At 44.2% G+C, this 18,624-nt stretch overlaps 1 protein-coding gene across 1 annotated transcript in view; it reads left to right on the forward strand.

Moving 5' to 3' along the window:
- Positions 1-18,624, forward strand: part of LOC125355488 (phosphodiesterase 4D interacting protein) — a 120,062-nt gene that overhangs the window by 1,716 nt on the left and 99,722 nt on the right. Inside the window, 3 exon segments of the mRNA XM_048351888.1 lie at positions 8,613-8,668; positions 9,685-9,836; positions 17,215-17,325. Coding sequence (XP_048207845.1) covers positions 8,613-8,668; positions 9,685-9,836; positions 17,215-17,325 — 319 coding nt within the window.

The raw sequence follows: 18,624 nt of genomic DNA on the forward strand, positions 1-18,624 counted from the left end.
CAAGTTCTAGAATGCCTTGGACTCCTTACCGAGCCCCTGTTTTAAAACAAACAATAAGCTGCTGTGCTTATGTATAACAATTATAGACAAATTTAGAAAAACCACAGTCACATATTTAGAGTCCAATTAATTACACAAACTTGAGTGTAGCCATGTGATGGCTACAAAGAATGACAGAACATTCCTGGCACCAAGCTTTCACTTAGCTTTTCACTCAAGGCTAGCGCTCTACCATTTGAGCAGCACCTCCACTTCAGAACTTTTTCTGGTTAATTGGAGATCAGATCATGGACTTTCCTGCCTGGCTTGGCGTCGAGCTGCTCTCTTCAGATCTCAGCCCCCTGAGTAGCTGGGATTATAGGTGTGAGCTACTGGGGCCCAGAAGCCTACCTTCACTCAATACCATGATTAGTTTTACCTGGTTTTGAACTGTATATAAGTGAAATTACATGCTGTCTACTTTCATTTGGCTTCTTCACGCTTCTTATGCTTCTAGTTGTAGTTTATTTACTCTTGCTTCTAAATAGGATTCTATTGTATGCAGATATATTGATTCATTTATCCATTCTGTTGTTAATAGGCAGTTTGGATCTGTTATGATGATGTTTCTGTTTGTTTGTCCATCCTGGGGCTTGAACTCAGTGCTTGGGCAGAGTCCCTGAGCAATTTTGCTCAAGGCTAGAGCTCTACTACTTTGAGCCACAGTTCCACATCAGGTTTTGTGGTGGTGAATTGGTGATAAAAGTCTCATGGATTTTCCTGCTATGGCTGGTTTTGAACTGTGATCCTTGGATCTCAGCTTCCTGAGTAGATAAGATTACAGGCATGAGCCACCAGCACCTGGCTTATGATGGTGTTTCTAATGAATATATCATATTATCTTTTGTGAAAATGATCCTATAGACTTTGTGAACATACACACACATTTCTGTTGGGTAAATAAATAGAAGTGGAGTCACTGGATAATAGGAAATGGGCCAAATTGTTTTCTGAAGTGGTTACTACAGAATTTTTGAAGGAATGTGTCCATAGGTCAAGATCTAGTGGTGCAACCATAAGGAAAATGCACATTCGAACCCTGTATTAAGCTAGGTGCTGGTGGCCCAGGAGGTTGCAATTTGAAGCTTGAGGTTCAAAGATAGACTATGCAGTAAAGTATGTTAAACTCTTATCTCTAATTAACCAGCAAAAAGCTGGAAGTGGAGGTGTGACTCAAATGGTAGAGTACCCATGTTGAGTAAAAAGCCAAGCAAGGGGAGGAAGCCCTGAGTTCAAGCACCAATATTGTCACACACACACACACACACACACACACACACACACACACGACTGAAGATTAGGAAAGCAAACTGGTCTGTTTTGTTTTGTCTGTAATTAGATTTAATAAACTGCAAGTGTGAGTTGAACTTGCCTGCCGTGCCTATGAAAACTGGGGAAGGGAAGTAGTGTCCTAGAAGACCATGGTCCAGTTTCAGATTTTAAGACGGATTTTAAGATGCGTTAGTCTGTTGGTCCTGTTTCTTTTCTGCTATGTGTCTAAAGTGCAGCCTTCACTAAGCCCAGATGCCTGTTACCATAGCGACATGAAACTTAACAGTTCCGCATTGATAGCTGTTGTATGTTTAGTCTGCTCTGTGTTAATACTTAGCCCAGAGGCATGAAGGACGTTTATATGGTCCGGTTAATGGAGTCCGGTTTCCAGAGGCCCAGTTACAGCCAGAGATGGAGTTTTGCCCTGGAACGTGGCTGAAGCTGGGGGCGGGTATAGGATCTTCTAGCAGCCATTGGTGTGTGGAGGTTCTGATTCATTTATGCCAGGATCTGGCTGGTATTTTTGCATGCAGCATTCAATATTAGGAAAATTCTCCTTTTCATCATTCTGTGACTGAAACATCCTTGGATCTGAAGTTTCCTTTTTCCCTGGTTGGTGCTGCTGGCGATTAATTTTCTGGGTTTTGAGAAGGAAAAATCTGTCTTGGTAATTTTTATCTACTTTTATTTATTCCTTTGTTTACTTGCTAATATTTTGTGCCAGTACTGGGGCTCAAACTCTGCCTCATACTTTCACTTGGCTCTTTTTCACTCAGGCTGGCGCTCAACCACTTGAGCCTCAGCTCCACTTCTACCTTTTTGATAGTCAATTGGAGATTAGACTCTTAAGATCTTTCTTGTGCAGGCTGGCTTCAAACTGCAATTCTGAGACCTCAGCCTCCTAGTAGCTGGGATTACAGGCATGAGCCACCAGCACCCGACTTACCTTTGCTTCTGAAAGGATACAGGCTGGCCCTCATCCCAGTTGCCTCTCCACCCTGGAAGGCTCACCTGGCTTGGCTGAGGGGCTCACTGGGTAAGGCTGTGCTGACCACCTGTTCATTCAGTGGATGCACACCCTCCCCCCCTGTTCCTATTGAAATTGAGCACTGTCCCTGGTGCCTTTTGCTCAAGGCTAGCACTCTACCTCTTGAGCTATAGCACCACTTCTGGTTTTTATTTGTTTCTGTGGTACTGAGGAATCAAACCCAGGGTTTCATGCATGCTGAGCCACACTCCCAGCCCGAAATCTTGCTGTTTTTATAAATAAAAATTCAAATTGAGCTCAGAACATTCTGTAAGTTGTCTCAGGCCAAAAATTTAAGCAGGATTTAAAGTAAGAAGAAAGTCTAGAATAAGAGAGGTGTCCTGCTGACCCAGTGTGGTCCTCTTGGGTTCTGTTTTAAACTCTTTTTTTTCTTTATTGTCAAAGTGAAGTACAGAGGGGTTACAGTTTCATATGTAAGGCAAGGACATTTCTTATTCAACTTGTTACCTCCTCCCTCATTTTTCCCCCGCTTCCCTATCTCCATTCCTGCTCCCCTCTGTGAATTGTACAGTTTGTTTACACCAAATGGTTTTGTAAGTATTGCTTTTGCAATGGTTTGTCCTTTTATACTTTGTCTCTCAATTTTTGTATTCCCTTTCCCTTCCCTAGTTCCAAAACTCATATATACAATATCCAGGGTACTAAGATCAGATGCAGTGATAGCAGGATATACCAAGGGAAGGGAATACAAGAGACAAAAAAATAGGGTATGGGTTCACATGGCATGTTGAAAATAATTACAACAATGAGATACCATTTGTTTCCATAACTTGGAATTCTGTTTTAAACTCTTGGATGCGCCAAGGGATTTCTTTCCTCAGATGGCGAACATCTCATCGCCAGCAGGTTGAGCAGGATCTTAATTTTGTTTTGCTGAGCCATGGTGGCCGAAGCACTTGGAGTCACTGACTATAATAATAATCATATTAATAATATAATATTTATAGCTGTGTTTTCATAACTTTTTAATAAGCTATGATACGTTTTTCCTTAACCTGTTATGTTATTTCCAGTCCTTTGCTACTTATTACGTTTTATAGAAAGTGTGTGTGTGTGTGTATGTGTGTGTATGTGTGTGTGTGTGAGTACCAGTGCTGAGGCTTGAACTTAGGGCCTCAAACTCTCACTTTTTCACTCAAGGCTAGTGCTCTAATGCTTGAGCCACACCTTCACTTCTGGTATTTTGCTGGCTAATTGGAGATAAGAATTTCTCAGGGGGGGGCATGAGGGACAAGGCAACAAACAGTACAAGAAATGTATCCAATGCCCAACGTATGATACTGTAACCTCTCTGTACATCAGTTTGATAATAAAAATTTGAGAAAAAAAAAAAGAATTTCTCAGACCTTTTCCTCTGGAGCTGGCTCCAAACTGTGATCTTCAGAGCTTAGCCTTCTGAGTAGCTAGGATTACAGGGGTAAGCCACCCACACTGGTTGCTTATTGAATTATGTGCAACACCTATATAGATCACCTTTAGACTACATTGTAAAGGAAGGAATTAACTTGTGTTTAGCATGTGACACTATGTCAACCTTAGAAATGAAGTGAGTTTTGCAAGATCTTCCTACACACTGGTTTGAGAGTTTCAGGCATTTGGTGTGGTGAGAACAGTATTATCTCCAATGGTTCACAGGAGCTAGATGTGGAGTGACTCACCTTAGTCATCCTGAGCTAAAATTACTACGTGTGGGCTTGCACAGGCAGTCGGTCCCAGCTCCACGCCTAGCCCTGCCTTTGCAAGGATGACTGATGATCCTTCCTCAGGACCTCTGTCTGGATTATTTCTGGAAGCTAGTTCTGTGTATTTTCTGTAGCTGGAACACATTCTGCTTGCTCCATCATAGCATATGCCAAGCTGGTTTCTGTGGTGTTTTCCATCCTTTTGAAGATGGACCATGGCTTTGTCTAAATCTTCCACGTCTAACATTGCTTTTTAGTACTAGGTTGATCTTCGATTCAGAATTTCACAGGTTACATTCTCAGCAAGCCTGATAGGAATGTCCTTTGGGTATCTCGTTATGAAAGGGATGCATTCCATTCTCAAAGCATGAGGCCATTATGCATTCAACGTATATGTATCACTGTTTAAGAAGTATGTATTGCCAAGGCGCTGGTGGCTCATGCCTGTAATCCTAGCTACTCAGGAGCCTGAGATCTGAAGATTGAGATTTGAAGCCAGTCAGGGTAGGAATGTCTGTGAGAGTTTTATCTCAAAGTAATCACCAAAAATACCAGAAGTAGAGCTGTGACTCAAGTGGTAAAGTGCTGGCCTTGAGCAAAATGAAGCTCAGGGACAATGAATAGACCTGAGTTCAAGCTTTTGGACTAGCACAAAAAATGTATTCAATTCATTTTTTTGTTGTTGTTGTTGTTGCCAGTCCTGGGGCATGGACTCATGCCTGAGCACTGTCTCTGGCTTCTTTTTGCTCAAGGCTGGCACTCTACCTCTTGAGCCACAGCGCCACTTCCAGCTTTTTTCTGTATATGTGGTGCTGAGGAATCAAACCCAGGGCTTCATGTATATGAGATGAGCACTTTACCACTAGGCCATATTCCCAACCCTATTCAATTCATTTTATCATCTAGACTTCTTAGTGCTGGATACATGGTAGCAAATAATATACAAACCCTTCCTTCATGCCTCATCCTACAAACTTGTAAAGTATGAGTATCATTGCCCCATTTTAACCTCAGGTTTCTTAACTTGAATTCACTTTAGTGTTTCAAAAACACAGCCAACTCTGTGTGTATACAAGTGTGCATGCATGTGTGTGGGGGCGTGGGGGTGTGTACTGAGGTCTGACTCAGGGCCTCGGTGCTATCTCTTAGCTTTTTCACTCAAGGCTAGTGTTTTCCAGGCATCAGCAGCTAACACTTGTAATCCCAGCTACTCAGGAGATCTGAGTACTATGATTTGAAGCCAGCCTGGGCAGAAAAGTCCATGAGACACTTATCTCCAATTAACCAGGAAACAGCCAGAAGCAGAGCTGTGGCTCAAGTGGCAGAGTGCCAGGCTTGAGCTAAAAAGCCAAGCAAGAGTGCAAGCTCTGAGTTCAAGCCCCAGATGGATATTTAATGTGTAAGAGATATAAAGCCAGAGAAAGGAAGGCTGAAGGGGGACTCTGTATCCTCAAGGGGTTGTTATGGATGCACAAAATATTTGTAGATTGCTGTAGCTCTGAGAATAGGCCCTACAGGAAACGGCCTCCCAGAATTCTCCTTGGTCTCCATCACCCCCAGTGAATAAACTGTGTTGAGCGAAGGATGTAATTGTAGCTTGTGCTGAAGGAAAGTGGATGTTTCTGAATCAGTGCCAAATCAGTCCTTGATTAGCAGGAGGAGGGAGACTCCCAGTGATGACCTCTGGGCTGGGGCGGGGGGGAGGGGCGGAGGGCTTTGCCAATGCAATCCTCACTTTCAAAGGTTGTAATCAGGATCCTTGAGATGAGAATAAAGTGATCATCTCCCTGCATTTATTACATAATAGTTTTGGCCCTGTATCTGTGACATCTACCCTATTTGCATTTGAATCTGTGTGGGCTTTGCTTTTTATTTTTTGCAATTGGGTGCCAAATTGGGGGGGTGGTATTTGGCAACATTTGGAATGTGGGTGATACATTTGCTATCTGTCTCAGCAAGACAAAGATCGGAAAAGGAGTCTCAAGCTTGTGCACAAACAGCTGTTCCCACTTCAACTGCGTCTGCTTCTTTTACCTTCCCTGCCTTTGCACTCATCCCCTGTGGTAAGGGCGATGTCACAGAAGGGGAAGGTGTGAATAATCGGGTAAACACTGAAGATGGAGAAGTATAAAATAGCGATGATTCCTATTTCAGGACAAGATCTTTATGCATAGTCAGGCCAGCCACTTCCCTTTTAGAGAAATCACATGGCATCTGACATGTGAGAGGCACTTAGTGGAGGCTCATTTTCAAGACCAGGCATCTGGTTCTGAAGGGGAAATTCCCAGTAGCTTGCTTACCCAGAGACTCACAGATGTGAAAAAGTTCAGGCATTGGATGATGTAGAGAGATAGAGAAATGTAAAACTTTTCTTCATTTATACAAGAAAAGAAAAAAAATAGTCAAGAATTTTGGGAAAGCAGTCAGATTATAGGCTCATACCTGTACTTGTAGCTAATCAGGAGGCCAAGAACTGAGGATCGTGGTTCAAAGCCAGCCCAGGTAGGAAAGTCCATGAGACTCTTATCTTTAATAAACCACTTAGAGAAGGCCAGAAGTGGGGCTGTGGCTCAAGTGGTGGAGCACTAGTCTTGAGCCTAGAAACTCAGGGACAGTACCTAGGCTCTTAGTTCCAGGCTCAGGACTGGTGCATGCGTGCGTACAAACACACACACACAAAGGATTTTGGGAAAAGATTATTATGAAGGGGTGTGGAGGTGGGGAACGGTACACTCATGATTGATAAGCTTCCCGAGCATCAGGAATTTATAGAACTGGTTGTGGTTTATGGTGCCAGCTTGAACTCAAGGCCTTACTTGGCTTCTTCCCCTTCAAGGCAGGTACTCTACCACTTGAGCCACACCTCTACTTCTGGATTTTTTTGCTGGATCAACATAAATAAAAGTCTCATAGGCTTTTCTTGCCCAGGCTGACTTTCAACTGCAATCTCCAAGTCTCAGCCTCTTGAGTAGCTAGGATTATAAGTGTGAGCCACTGGCACCTGGCTTATTTTGTTTATTGTTTTTTTAATCTAGGCAAATGGAGAGAGAAAGGGCAAGTGAATACAGTCATTATATTAAGTGTCCACAAGTGAAAATGGAACCAGGTAATTTGAGGCTGTCAGTGAGGGTGGGGAAAGATTGGGGAGAACAAGGGAAGAGGTGATACGGATCAAGATGCATCGTACTTATACAGTGAACTGAAATCAACCCCTTTGTACCACTACTTAATTTTTTTAAAAGAATTTAAAAATATACAAACATTTTGATTTGGGAAACTGGAGCAAGGATTTTTTTCCATTTTTTTTCCCCAGACTTGGGTAATCAGGAAGAATATAATGAATATTTCTGCTTGGGGTGTGTGTGTGTGTGTGTGTGTGTGTGTGTGTCTTAGAGTCTGTCTTGACTGAATCCCACATCTCTCTGCACTTAGGTTTATTGGATGTTGTAGTGCTGCAATCTGGTGTAATCTGGAGTTTCTTCCCCATCAGCCCCTCCCCTCTGGGAGCGTCGTATTCCTGGCCAACCTTTTGAGCTTCACTATCTGGCCATAAGATCGGGAACCTGAGCTGTTAATAGAACTAAAGTGATTTTTTAAAAATCTCCTGGGAGATTACATGTATGCCTTTTAACTCTGCACTCATCTCAAGTGACCTCTCTATCCTTCCAGTTATTGATTCATACCAGGCAGGCAGCAAGCTCAGAGTGGATGTGGGTGGGAGGAGGAGAGGCAGCTGGAGGACTGATACACACAGCCGGATCTGTACCACGGAACAGGCGCAGCAAGAAGGGGAGGTCATGTTTGTCTAGGACCCTGGATCCTTGGAAAGTATTAAAATGGGGTTTGTGGTTAGGCATTTATGTTAGTCAGCTTTCTGTCACTATGATAAAATATGTGTCATAAACAACTTTTGAGAGTTTCAAGCAAGCCAGGTGGCTCACACTTATCATCCTAGCTACTCAGAAGGTTGAGATCTAAAGATCACAGTTCAAAGTCAGCCCAGGCAGGAAAGTCTGTGAGACTCTTATCTCCAATGAACCCCAAAAATCTGTTAGTGGAGAGCTCCAGCTTTCAGAGGAAAAGCTAAGAAGGAACACATCCCAGGACATGCGCTCATGCACATACATGCACACACACACACACACACACACATACACACACATACAGAGCGGTTACTTACACTCATATAAAACTCAATATCCTTAGCCCACTCCACAAGGCTCTGTGCAGTCTGTTCCTCTAACAGACCAGGGTCTTCCTCACTTCAAATTGTTATTATTCCTTCCCCATAGAATACCTTTTGCTCCTATCTTCATCTGATTTCCACCCTCCTCACTGAGGTTTCAATGTGCCTTTTCCCAAATCTTAAATTCCTCTGCACTTTCCTTCATTTACCACAACAGTGATTAATACTGCTGTAGGTAATTGCTTAAGAGTTGGCTGTCTATGTAGGAAGAGATTTCTAATGGAGTATTTTGAAAGAAACAAATGACAATAAGTGTTTTCTCTCCCAGGCCCAGGAGCCCTGTGGAATGGAATCTCGTTGATTAATGATGTGTTTCTCTCCACAGAGAGTATTTTGGAGAGGACGATGGGGAAATGGTACCCAGAATGTGTAATGCTGCTGGTAAGGATGTCAAGTTTTGTTCAAATCTCCATTTCCTCTAGCATTCCCTTGCATTTTGGTTCCATTGGGTTCATCATGGCAGTTTCTGTAAACGTTTGTAAATTTACAAAGTTGCACATACTCATAATGTAGTATATAATTCTCCACGTGGAATTCCCCAGTGGAGAATTATATGCCACAGATAATTACATGTGTTAGGAGGCAGTACAGAGTTGTAAATCTTAACTGATATTCTCATGTGACTGCCTCACACCTTAATGAGACTATGATGGCAAGATTAAAGTCAAGTGTAAAAAGATTCAAATAAATTCTGCTGCTAATGTGAAATCTATAACTGAATATTAAAATGGATTATTCAAATGGTTCATGATTGTATCTGTGTGCCTCACTATTACAGTGACTCTGTAAGAATTCATATGATATTGCTTTGTAACTATTAATACCTTATCAAGAAATTGGTAGCTGCAATTGTTATTTTTTCCTGGATAGTACCTGAAAAATCCTTTGTAGGGAGATTTGTAGAAACACTTCTTCATTCTAAGAGGCTTCATTGTTATTCTTCTGAAGACTATTTTGGCTATTTATTTATCATGTAGCAAATAATCCTAGAATTCAATGGATTAGTAAAGGAGTTAGCAACTGGGTGCCTGTGACTCAAGCTTATACTCTTAGCTATCAGTGCTCCAATTCTGGCTTTAAAAAAACCCCACAAACCTGGTTAATTGGAGATAAGAGTCTCATGGACTTTCCTGCCCCAGCTGGGTTTGCAATGTGATCCTCAGCTCTCAGCCTCCTTAACAGCTAGGATTATGAGTGTGCGCCTCTAGCATCTGGCTTGGAAACCCTTATTGAAACGATCATTTTTTTCTATATGGCATGAAATTGCTTTGTATTTTGCAAAGACCAAATTATTTTAGAAAAAAAACCCAATTGTCTGTCCTTTGTAAGAATCTGCCAGTTGTAAGGATCACAGTGCCTTCATTACACAAACCTTTGTTCTTGTGGTTGTATTTCAGCCTTATTTAGTGACACCAAAGACCGGGGGCCTCCAGGGCAGCCACAGATCTGGAGAAGTGGGGAGAAGGCGGCCTTTGCGCAGACACACACCTTGAGAGCATTCGAGAAGCTCCCACAAGTGCAGACACAGGCTCTTCGAGACTTTGAGAAGGTAAGACAGATGGCTAGAGAATTTCAATCATCTCAGCTAGAAGCAGTGATGCCTTATTAAATGATAATCTATAGACTGACTGGCTCATGGGCAATGGCTACCCTAATAGCATTTCTTTTGGGAGTAAATGTCTAGGACCATGTGTTCTGTTAGCCAGAGGCTGTGAACCATGGTTTGTAGGTGGGTGCTTATACCAGCAGAGTCTGTCTTACTGTTAGACTCACTGCTCAGATAAACTCAGGATGGTTAAATGACACCATGAATGTTGGCCCAGTCAGCCAACATCATATTCACCATTGATACTACAGACATCAGGGTACTGTCTACTCTGCCCAGCACCATTCATTTTCTGAATGCTGGTGGCTCACACCTGTCATCCTACCTACCCAGGAGGCTGAGATCTGAGGATCTTGGTTTGAAGCCAGCCAGCCCAGGTAGACAGATCCTAGAGACTCTTATCTCCACTTACGAGAAAAAGTCCAGAAATTGAGGTATGGCTCAAGCCTTGAGCAGAAAATATAAGCAAGAGTGTGAGGTCCTGAGTCCAGGGGCTGGCACCAAAAAACAAACAAACAAACAAATAAATAAATAAATAAAAAGAATAACAAAATTGTTGGGTCCTCAGATTTGGCCAAGAGCAATAACTGACAGTGGGATATAGATTCCCAGCACCCTGGGAGTCAGGTTGACCCCAGGAGGTCTGCCCCTTGGAATTTATCCACTTGGATTTAAATGGCCCAGAAAGAAGCCAGACTTTGTTACACCCATGTTCTATAAAAAGAAACAGCTATTTGGTGCCCCCTGGGGGAATGTCTCGGGAATGGACCTCGCTTGACTGTGGTGCAAACACGTCCTAGGGTTTCTTTTGTCTTTTTTTTTCTCTTTTCTTAAGGCTTATACTAAGGTTTGAACTCAGAGACTCATGCTCTACTTAGCATTCTCACTATACCACTTAAGCCATATTCACTTCTGGTATTTTGGAGTGCTTAACTGGAGATAAGATTTTTCTGGGATTTTCCTGCCAGGCTGGCTTTGAACTGTGATCCACATATCTCAGCCTCCTGAATAGCTAGGATTACAAGCATGTGCTACCAGTGCCCAGCTTCTTTCATTTGTAAGTTATTTTGGACATAAAATACTGAAATTCCATTTTTAACAAATTATTGTGTTAAACCAGGTGGTGGCTCATGCCTATAATCCTAGCTATTTAGGAAGTTGAGATCTGAGGATAGAGGTTCAAAGCCAGCCAGTCTGTGAAACACTTTTCTCCAATTCACCATCAGAAAAATGGGAGTGGCACTGTGGTTCAAAGTGTTAGAGTGCTAGCTTCGAGCAAAAAAGTTGAGGGATAGTGCCTAGGCCCTGAGTTCAAGCCCCAATGATCAATACACATATATATGTTGTTGCAGTGGTCTTACCCTGTTTTTCTGCAATTGTTCCTATAATTTTCCCTAGGCATCATTTGGCAATCATAATAATTGATGTATAACAATTGAAAAGAATACTCTTGGTCTTAACTGGCTCCAAAGTTGTCACTGATACAGAGTTGTTTTTTTTTTTTTTTTTAAACTCTGGGCCTGAGCATTGTCCCTGGCTTCTTTTTGCTCAAGGCTAGTTAGCACTCTGCCACTTGAACCACAGCACCACTTCTGGCCATTTTCTGTATATGTGGTGCTGGGGAATTGAACCCAGGGCTTCATGTATACGAGACAAGCACTCTTGCCACTAGCCTATATTCCCAGCCTAGATTTTTTAAAGACAGTTTTCAGTACTATATTGAGTGAATTGTTACTGTTTTTGTTGTTGTTTGTCTTTAGTTTACATTTCAATTACTTGTCTTCTGGTTTGTTGAAGCAGTATTAGGAATTATTGACAAGTCGGTTGCAGAAGGCTTCCACTCCCTGACTTATATACAGCTTTTCTAGAAACAACTTCCTGCTCTTTAACTGGCAGACAGAATCTAGCCACAGTAAGTCAGCCTCTGAGGCCCCTGCCTAAGTTGACAAACCCTCCCACAGCGGGTCAAAAAAGAAGACCACTAAAATGGGGGAGAATTTTAAACTTTTTTTTTTCCTTATGGAACTCTGTGATTCTGAGTAATCTGAATCTGGGTCATGTGGCTACTGACTTTAGGAAAGGCAATTCAGTGTTTTCCCAGTGTGCCTCTGTAATTACAGCCTTGGAAAATTAGTGCAACTGGTGAACTATATTTTCATTATTTTGGAAAGTGGCATTTACACTTGCGTTGCCACAGCATTTCCAGCATTCTAGTTTGGGTTTCACTGTGTCTTTCTCTTTTCTTTCTTTTTTTTCCCCCTTTCTTCTTTTTCTTTTCCTTTCCTTCCTCCCTTCCGTCTTTCTTTCTTTTTTCTTTTTTTCTTTGCTGGTCCTGAGGCTTGAACTCAGGGCCTGGGCACTGTCCCTGAGATTCTCTGTGCTCAAGTCTAGCACTCTACCACTTGAACCACAGCTCCACTTCTGGATTTTTCTGAGTAGTTTATTAGAGATTAGAGTCTCCAATCAACCCTGCATCTCTGGGCTCAGCAAGTAATGTCCATCAAAGGAGTCACTCAGCAAATGAGCCATTGGTAGACAAACCCCATGCCCAGCTGTGTTGACTGGAATGGTCTGGTGGGCATCTAGTTGAGTCCCTGGGAGGGCCAGTACCACCGCAGCCCAGCAGACACTTTCCATGCAGCCCATCTGACTGTCTCTGGCAGCCCTATTTCTGGCTGGACCATCTATTTTGGGTGGCCAGGGAAGTTGTTGTTTGTTTTGTTTTTATATAGTCCTCAGGGCTCTGTCGTGATGATGTGATGATGATGATGACATCTTGTTATTTTGGGAGTGGGAGGCATGGGTGTGTATGTGTGGTTGGGAGATGGCAGGAACATCATCTGGAACTCCATCCTTTAAGCACGCGGTAAGCTGCCTGCGACAGCATTGCCATCAATCAACCTGTCCTAGCTCTCCTGTCTCCTGGCCAAGTGTGCAACGGAGTGCTTCTGAGAATTACACAGAATGTTGAATGATAATAGTAGCTTAGCAGCTAATTTTATTTATTTGTTATTTTTACTTTTTGTTCAGGTATTGGCGCTTGACTTTAGGGCCTCACACTCTTGCATGGCTGGTTGGTGCTTTCCCACTTGAGCCACATCTCTACTTCTGGCTTTTTGCTGGCTAAGTGGACATAAGAGTTTTTACATGGGCTGTCATTGAACTCTGATCCTCAGCCTCCTGAGTAGCCAAGATCACAGGCATGAGCCTGGCTTGAGGATCCCCTTTGGAACGAGGCTGGAGGCCTGAGACAGCAGGGAAGTAGAGGGCTGTTAGCTGCCAGAATCCCTGGCTCTCAGAGGTCATGTGATCTAGTATGGCAGCTCCAACCAGTAAGGAATATGGAGTCCAAAGGTAGAAATTGTGGTCTGTATACCTCCTCTTTCTAGATCAGCTGGACAGCTAATCTCTTGATGTCCCTCTTTCTTAACCAGTGAAATGTGGGTAATAATATCTAATTTTTGTACACTAGAGGTCATAGAGAAGATACAAAGGAGAAATGTACAAGAGAGTGCTATCCATTGTCAAATCCTATGTAGGCAACTGTTGTAGTAAAGATAATATCATTGTATCCATTTATTTATAACACATCATTGGAAACAGCCAGAATTAAACCTTGACATTCACACAACTCAGGTTTTGTCAGAACAGTGTAGGGATTTCCAAACACACACACACACACACACACACACACACACACACATATATATATATATATATATATATATATATATATATATATAGAATAAAATATGGCCAGGTGCCAATGACTCACACCTATAATCTTAGGTACTCAGGAAGGCTGAGATCTGTGGATCCCAGCTCAAAGCCAGCCTGGGCAGAAAATTCTGGTAGACTCCTACTTCCAATTAACCAACAAAAGGCTGGAAGTGGAGGTTTGGTTCAAGTGGTAGAGTGCCAACCTTGAGCAAAAAGCCAAGTGAAAGTGGAGTTCCTAAATTGAAGCTCTAGTACACACACACACACACACACACACACACACACACACACCCTATCATTTTTTCCATGATTCCATACCAACCCACTTAGATAAATGTACATAATATGATCATATTTGCCAGGTGTAGATGTCTCACACCTATATTCCAAGCTACTCAGGAGGCTGAGATCTGAGGATTGCCTTTTGAAAGCCAGCCTGAGGAGAAAGTCTGTGAGACTGTTATCTTCAATTGAGCACTCAAAAAGCTAGAAGCAGAGCTGTGGCTCCAGTGGTAGAGCACTAGCCTTGAGCACAAAAGCTCAGGGACTGTGCCTATGCCCTGAGGTTCAAGCCCCAGGACCAGTACTGAAAAACCAAAAACCAAAAACAAAGACCAAAGCCCACTACAGATATGATCATATTTGTAGTTATCTATACATGGATAATTATCAGTTTTTACTTAGATACTACTTCCTGCTCCTATCTGTTTCTTTCCTGCCCAGTGCTGGGAATCAAACTCAGGACTTTGGGCAAACATGGCATTTTACCCCTTCACTACATTCCTTGTTCCTCCTCTGTCTGCTATGTTAACTCACTTAAAAATACTTTTTATGTTCAAGGAATGTCAAGATACACATTGTCACAGATATCAGGTTACCAGAGTTTAAATCATGGAAGTGTTATTGTGTTTGAAAGAATGTGTCTATTAAGATGATTAATCACTGCTAGTGGAGAATAGCGTTATTTTTGGGAGCGAGCTTGCTAAGAGATTAGTATGTTTTCAAGCAATTCCATTCTGAGAACTATGGGGGGGGGGTCTGAGCATGACTAAGTGAATGTTAAGCTGAGTTTTTAAGAGCTGTCTTGATGGTTGGTTATGTTAATGCGACATGACAGCCAACAGCCGGATTATAATCCTCCCACTCTTGCTGGCATTGATTAAATCATTATTACCATCTTCTTTCCAGTCTGGACCAGTGTACTGTAGAAGAACTGGAAAAGAGGAAATCAAGCAAGGAACAGGGGTAGAACCATTCATGTTTGAGAGGGAAAAAAAAAGATTTTGAGAGAAGAGGAAAGGTTTGAGATGTGGGGGGAAAGGAAGAACAAAGGTAGAAAGAAACACCTTCCATTCTGGAGGATGCCCCAGAGTCCACGGAGATTTATTTCCTAAGCAATTTTATGCAGCTTTTCAAAGCACACAGCTTTTCTCCTCTTCACTTATTCACAGAGAGACAGTATCTATGTCAAGATGCATTGTCATTTTTCCATGAAACTTTTGTAAAACTCCAGGTTCTGCCAAGTGTATGAGCACTAATCAGTTTGTTAGAATAACATATTTTACTTATAAAAATGTGTAAGTATATTTGTGATGCTTTGAAGTATGTTCTTTCTCCTCAAACATGTCTCATCTTGAATTCAGATTCAGTGTTAGTATAATTAAATCCAATGAAGGCAAAGGAGACAGGAGGTTGATTACTCATCCTTTCCATTTGTGTGTGTGTGTGTGTGTGTGTGTGTGTGTGTGTGTGTGTGTGTTGGTACTAGGGCTTCATGCTTTTACTTGGCTCTTGTGCTCAAGGCTGGTGCTCTACCATTTGAGCCACTTCCAGCTTTTTGCTAGTTAATTGAGGATAAACATCTGTGGTCTTTCCTGCCCCAAATGGTTTTGAGCCAAGATCCTCCTGATCTCAGCCTCCTAAGTAGCTGGGATTACAGGCATGAGTCGCCAGCACCTTGCTCCTTTTATTCTAAGACTGATGATATGCTGGCGTGGGGTATTGAGGAAGGAGATGGCACAACAGCTTTGACTTTTATGAACATTATCTTCACACTCAATATGGAATGTGAAACTCAGTTTCCACCCTAGTATTGGCACACACAAAAATAAATAAGGTTTTCTTTACCTTTGATGTTAGTATTATGTATATATACATATATATATTCCAACTTAATATTCCTGAACCAAGAAGCTGTGTTGGAATCTGCCGTGGGGCCATCTCACAGTTACCTTCCATGCCCCACTGCTATGATATAAATAACACTTCCTGCGAAGCTTGCAGCTGTCTCTCAGGATCTTAAGTTGCTTTCTGAGCAGGATCTGATGTTGAGTGCCTGGCTCCACTTGGCAGGTGCCAGAATTAAGCAGCACCGGGTGGCTGAAATCTCTGGGCTCCAGGATGCCGGCTCCCTCTCTGTGGAATTCCCCTTCTTCTGTCCTGGAGCCTAGAGCCTCCCTTTGTGTGAGCTCCATTGTTAAGACTTACACAACATTCTCCTCAGCTACATGATACACTTTGTGTGTGTGTGAATACTGGTCTTGGGGTTTGAACTCAGGGCCTGGGTGTTGTCCCTTAGCTCCTCCCTCCCCCCCCCCCCCCGCCCCCCGCAAGACCGGCACTTTACTACTAGAACCTTCACTTCTAGCTTTTGGGATGGTCTTCAAGCAAATTCCTCAGATCTCAGCTTCCCAAGTAGCTGAGATTACAGGTGTGAGCCATCAGCTCCCAGGAATTCTTTCTTTGGAGATGGATGTGGTGTGTTGGTGGCACAGAGAGGCAAGGGTAGGGGTGGAAGTTAGAGAGAGGCATGGCAAAGGTGGGACTGGAAACCACAAACAGGCAAACTGAAAAGGGACCAGAGCCCCATGCCAGGGTCTCACGTCTGTAATCCGAGCTACTCAGGAGGCTGAGATCTGCGGATCAGGGTTTGAAGCCAGCCTAGGCAGAGAAGTCTGTGAAACTCTTATCTCCAGTTAACCACCAAAAAGCCAGAAGTGAAGCTGTGACTCAAGTGGTAGAGCAGCAGCCTTAAGCAGAACTAGCTAAGGCAACAGCTCCCAGTCCTTGAGTTCAAGTCCCGGTCCTGGCACAGAAGGGGAGAAATACGAGGGGTCTTTTTATTGTTTTTCTTTTTGTTTGTTTTTGCATGCACATGCAAAAACAGTTCTCCCCCTTGCCACTTTCCCGCTTCGTGGAAGGCCTGGGGTTCAGCCACCCCTCCCTTTGCCAGCACTTGGGCCTGGGAGGCTGAGGGGGGCAGGGTGTGTGACAGCCAGGGCCTGGCGGGAGTCGGGTTACAGCACTTGTGTGTGAACTCGGCCAGGGATTCCGCGAATATCTGCCCGAGGTAAAAAAGGAAAGCGCCCCGCGCCCGCGTGCAGAGCGGCCCGCATCGTATCTCATCGAGAGCCGGTCCAGGCCCAGGGGAGAGCCAGCCCGACCATGTCCCCCTAGCCCCGCGTCTCCCGGGGTCCCCGCCCAGCCCCGGCCCCGTGCATGGCCCCGCGGGCCCGCGCCGCGTTCGTGGGGTGAGGGCGGCGGGCATGCCCCTCCCGGGGGGGCGCCCATCATGTCTAATGGCTACCGCACTCTGTCCCAGCACCTCAACGACCTGAAGAAGGAGAACTTCAGCCTCAAGCTGCGCATCTACTTCCTGGAGGAGCGCATGCAACAGAAGTACGAGGCCAGCCCCGAGGACGTGTACAAGTCGGTGAGCGACCCCCCACCGTCCCGGACCTGTGCCAGGCGCGGGCTGCGGCTTCCAGGCTCTTGGAGCTGAGACTGGAGCCAGTGCAGATCTGCTGCCCGCCCGTCATCCCTTGTGACCTTGGGCAAGCCCGGGTCCCCTCTTTTGGCCCGTTTTCTAGTTCTGCTTCTCTGTGAAGGGAAGGGGGCTCGGCTTTAACCAGAGCTTCCCCATCGGTGAATCCTCACCAGACCTTGCGGGCTGGTTTAAAAAATGCCCAGGTCACAGCTTCACCCTCAGGCTTCTGATCTAGTGATGGAGTGGGAGGAGGGCTTGTATACTTGGATGTTAAACAAGGTGAAGTGATCGACAGGTAATTTATACTGGCCAGGTGACTGACAGGTGGCGTCTATAGGTGATTGGCTGGCAACAGGTGGCTTCCACAGGTGATTGATTGACTAGAAGCTTCCACAGGTGATTGATTGACAGGAGGCTTATGCAAGTGATTGGTCAACAGGTGGCTTCCACGGGTGATTGATAGGTGGCTTCAATAGGTGATTGACAGGTGGCTTCCACAGGTGATTGATTGACAGGTGGCTTCCATAGGTAGCCATTCCAGCCCTGGATGTCTGAGTGATGCTATGGGGAAAGGGGACAGGCTGAGGATAATTCTTGCCTGGGGAAATTTGATTCCATCTTGGGGTTGGGTTCATTGTCTGGATCCTACAAAGAATGTCAGGAACAAGACAAGAAGCTTGAGTTGGATTTGGAGAGTTTAGCAAGGAGCAAAGTAACAGAAGACAAAGAAGTTTAGGGAGGAAAAGTGGGAGTTGAGGTGAAATGTAAGATGCCAAGGGAAACTGAGGAAAAGCTCTTTGCTATAGGAAGGTTGGTATAGGCCTCCAGCCTCGACTCCCCCTGGAAGGTTGCCTTATTCCATAGGAGTTCTTGTTGACCTGCTTCCTAGATGAGGAGGAGGATGAGGATGGAAGGAGGTAGTGGTGGTGGAAGTGGGGGAAATGAGGCCTGGGAATGGGGTCCTGGGGTCCTTTAGGAGTCTGCTGCCCTGGCATCTGGCTGAGTTACTGGGCTCCTCACCCCCGGGGAGGGGCGGCCTGTCCTTGTGAGGTCAGCTCCAGAGTTATCAATTTGCTTTCTCCTTGGGACTTTCCCAGGTGAGGGGGCCCAGATTCCACCAGGAATTTCCACTTTTCCAGGGTCTCTTGGGAGAGGAGGAGGTGCAGGCTTCTTGGGGTGGGAGGGCTGTCTGCACATTCACCAGGTTCCCAAGGAAAAGGTGGGGTGTCCCGCCACCCCATCATG

Source organism: Perognathus longimembris, chromosome 7 (genome assembly GCF_023159225.1).
Source record: "Perognathus longimembris pacificus isolate PPM17 chromosome 7, ASM2315922v1, whole genome shotgun sequence".
Taxonomy (NCBI): Eukaryota; Metazoa; Chordata; class Mammalia; order Rodentia; family Heteromyidae; genus Perognathus; species Perognathus longimembris.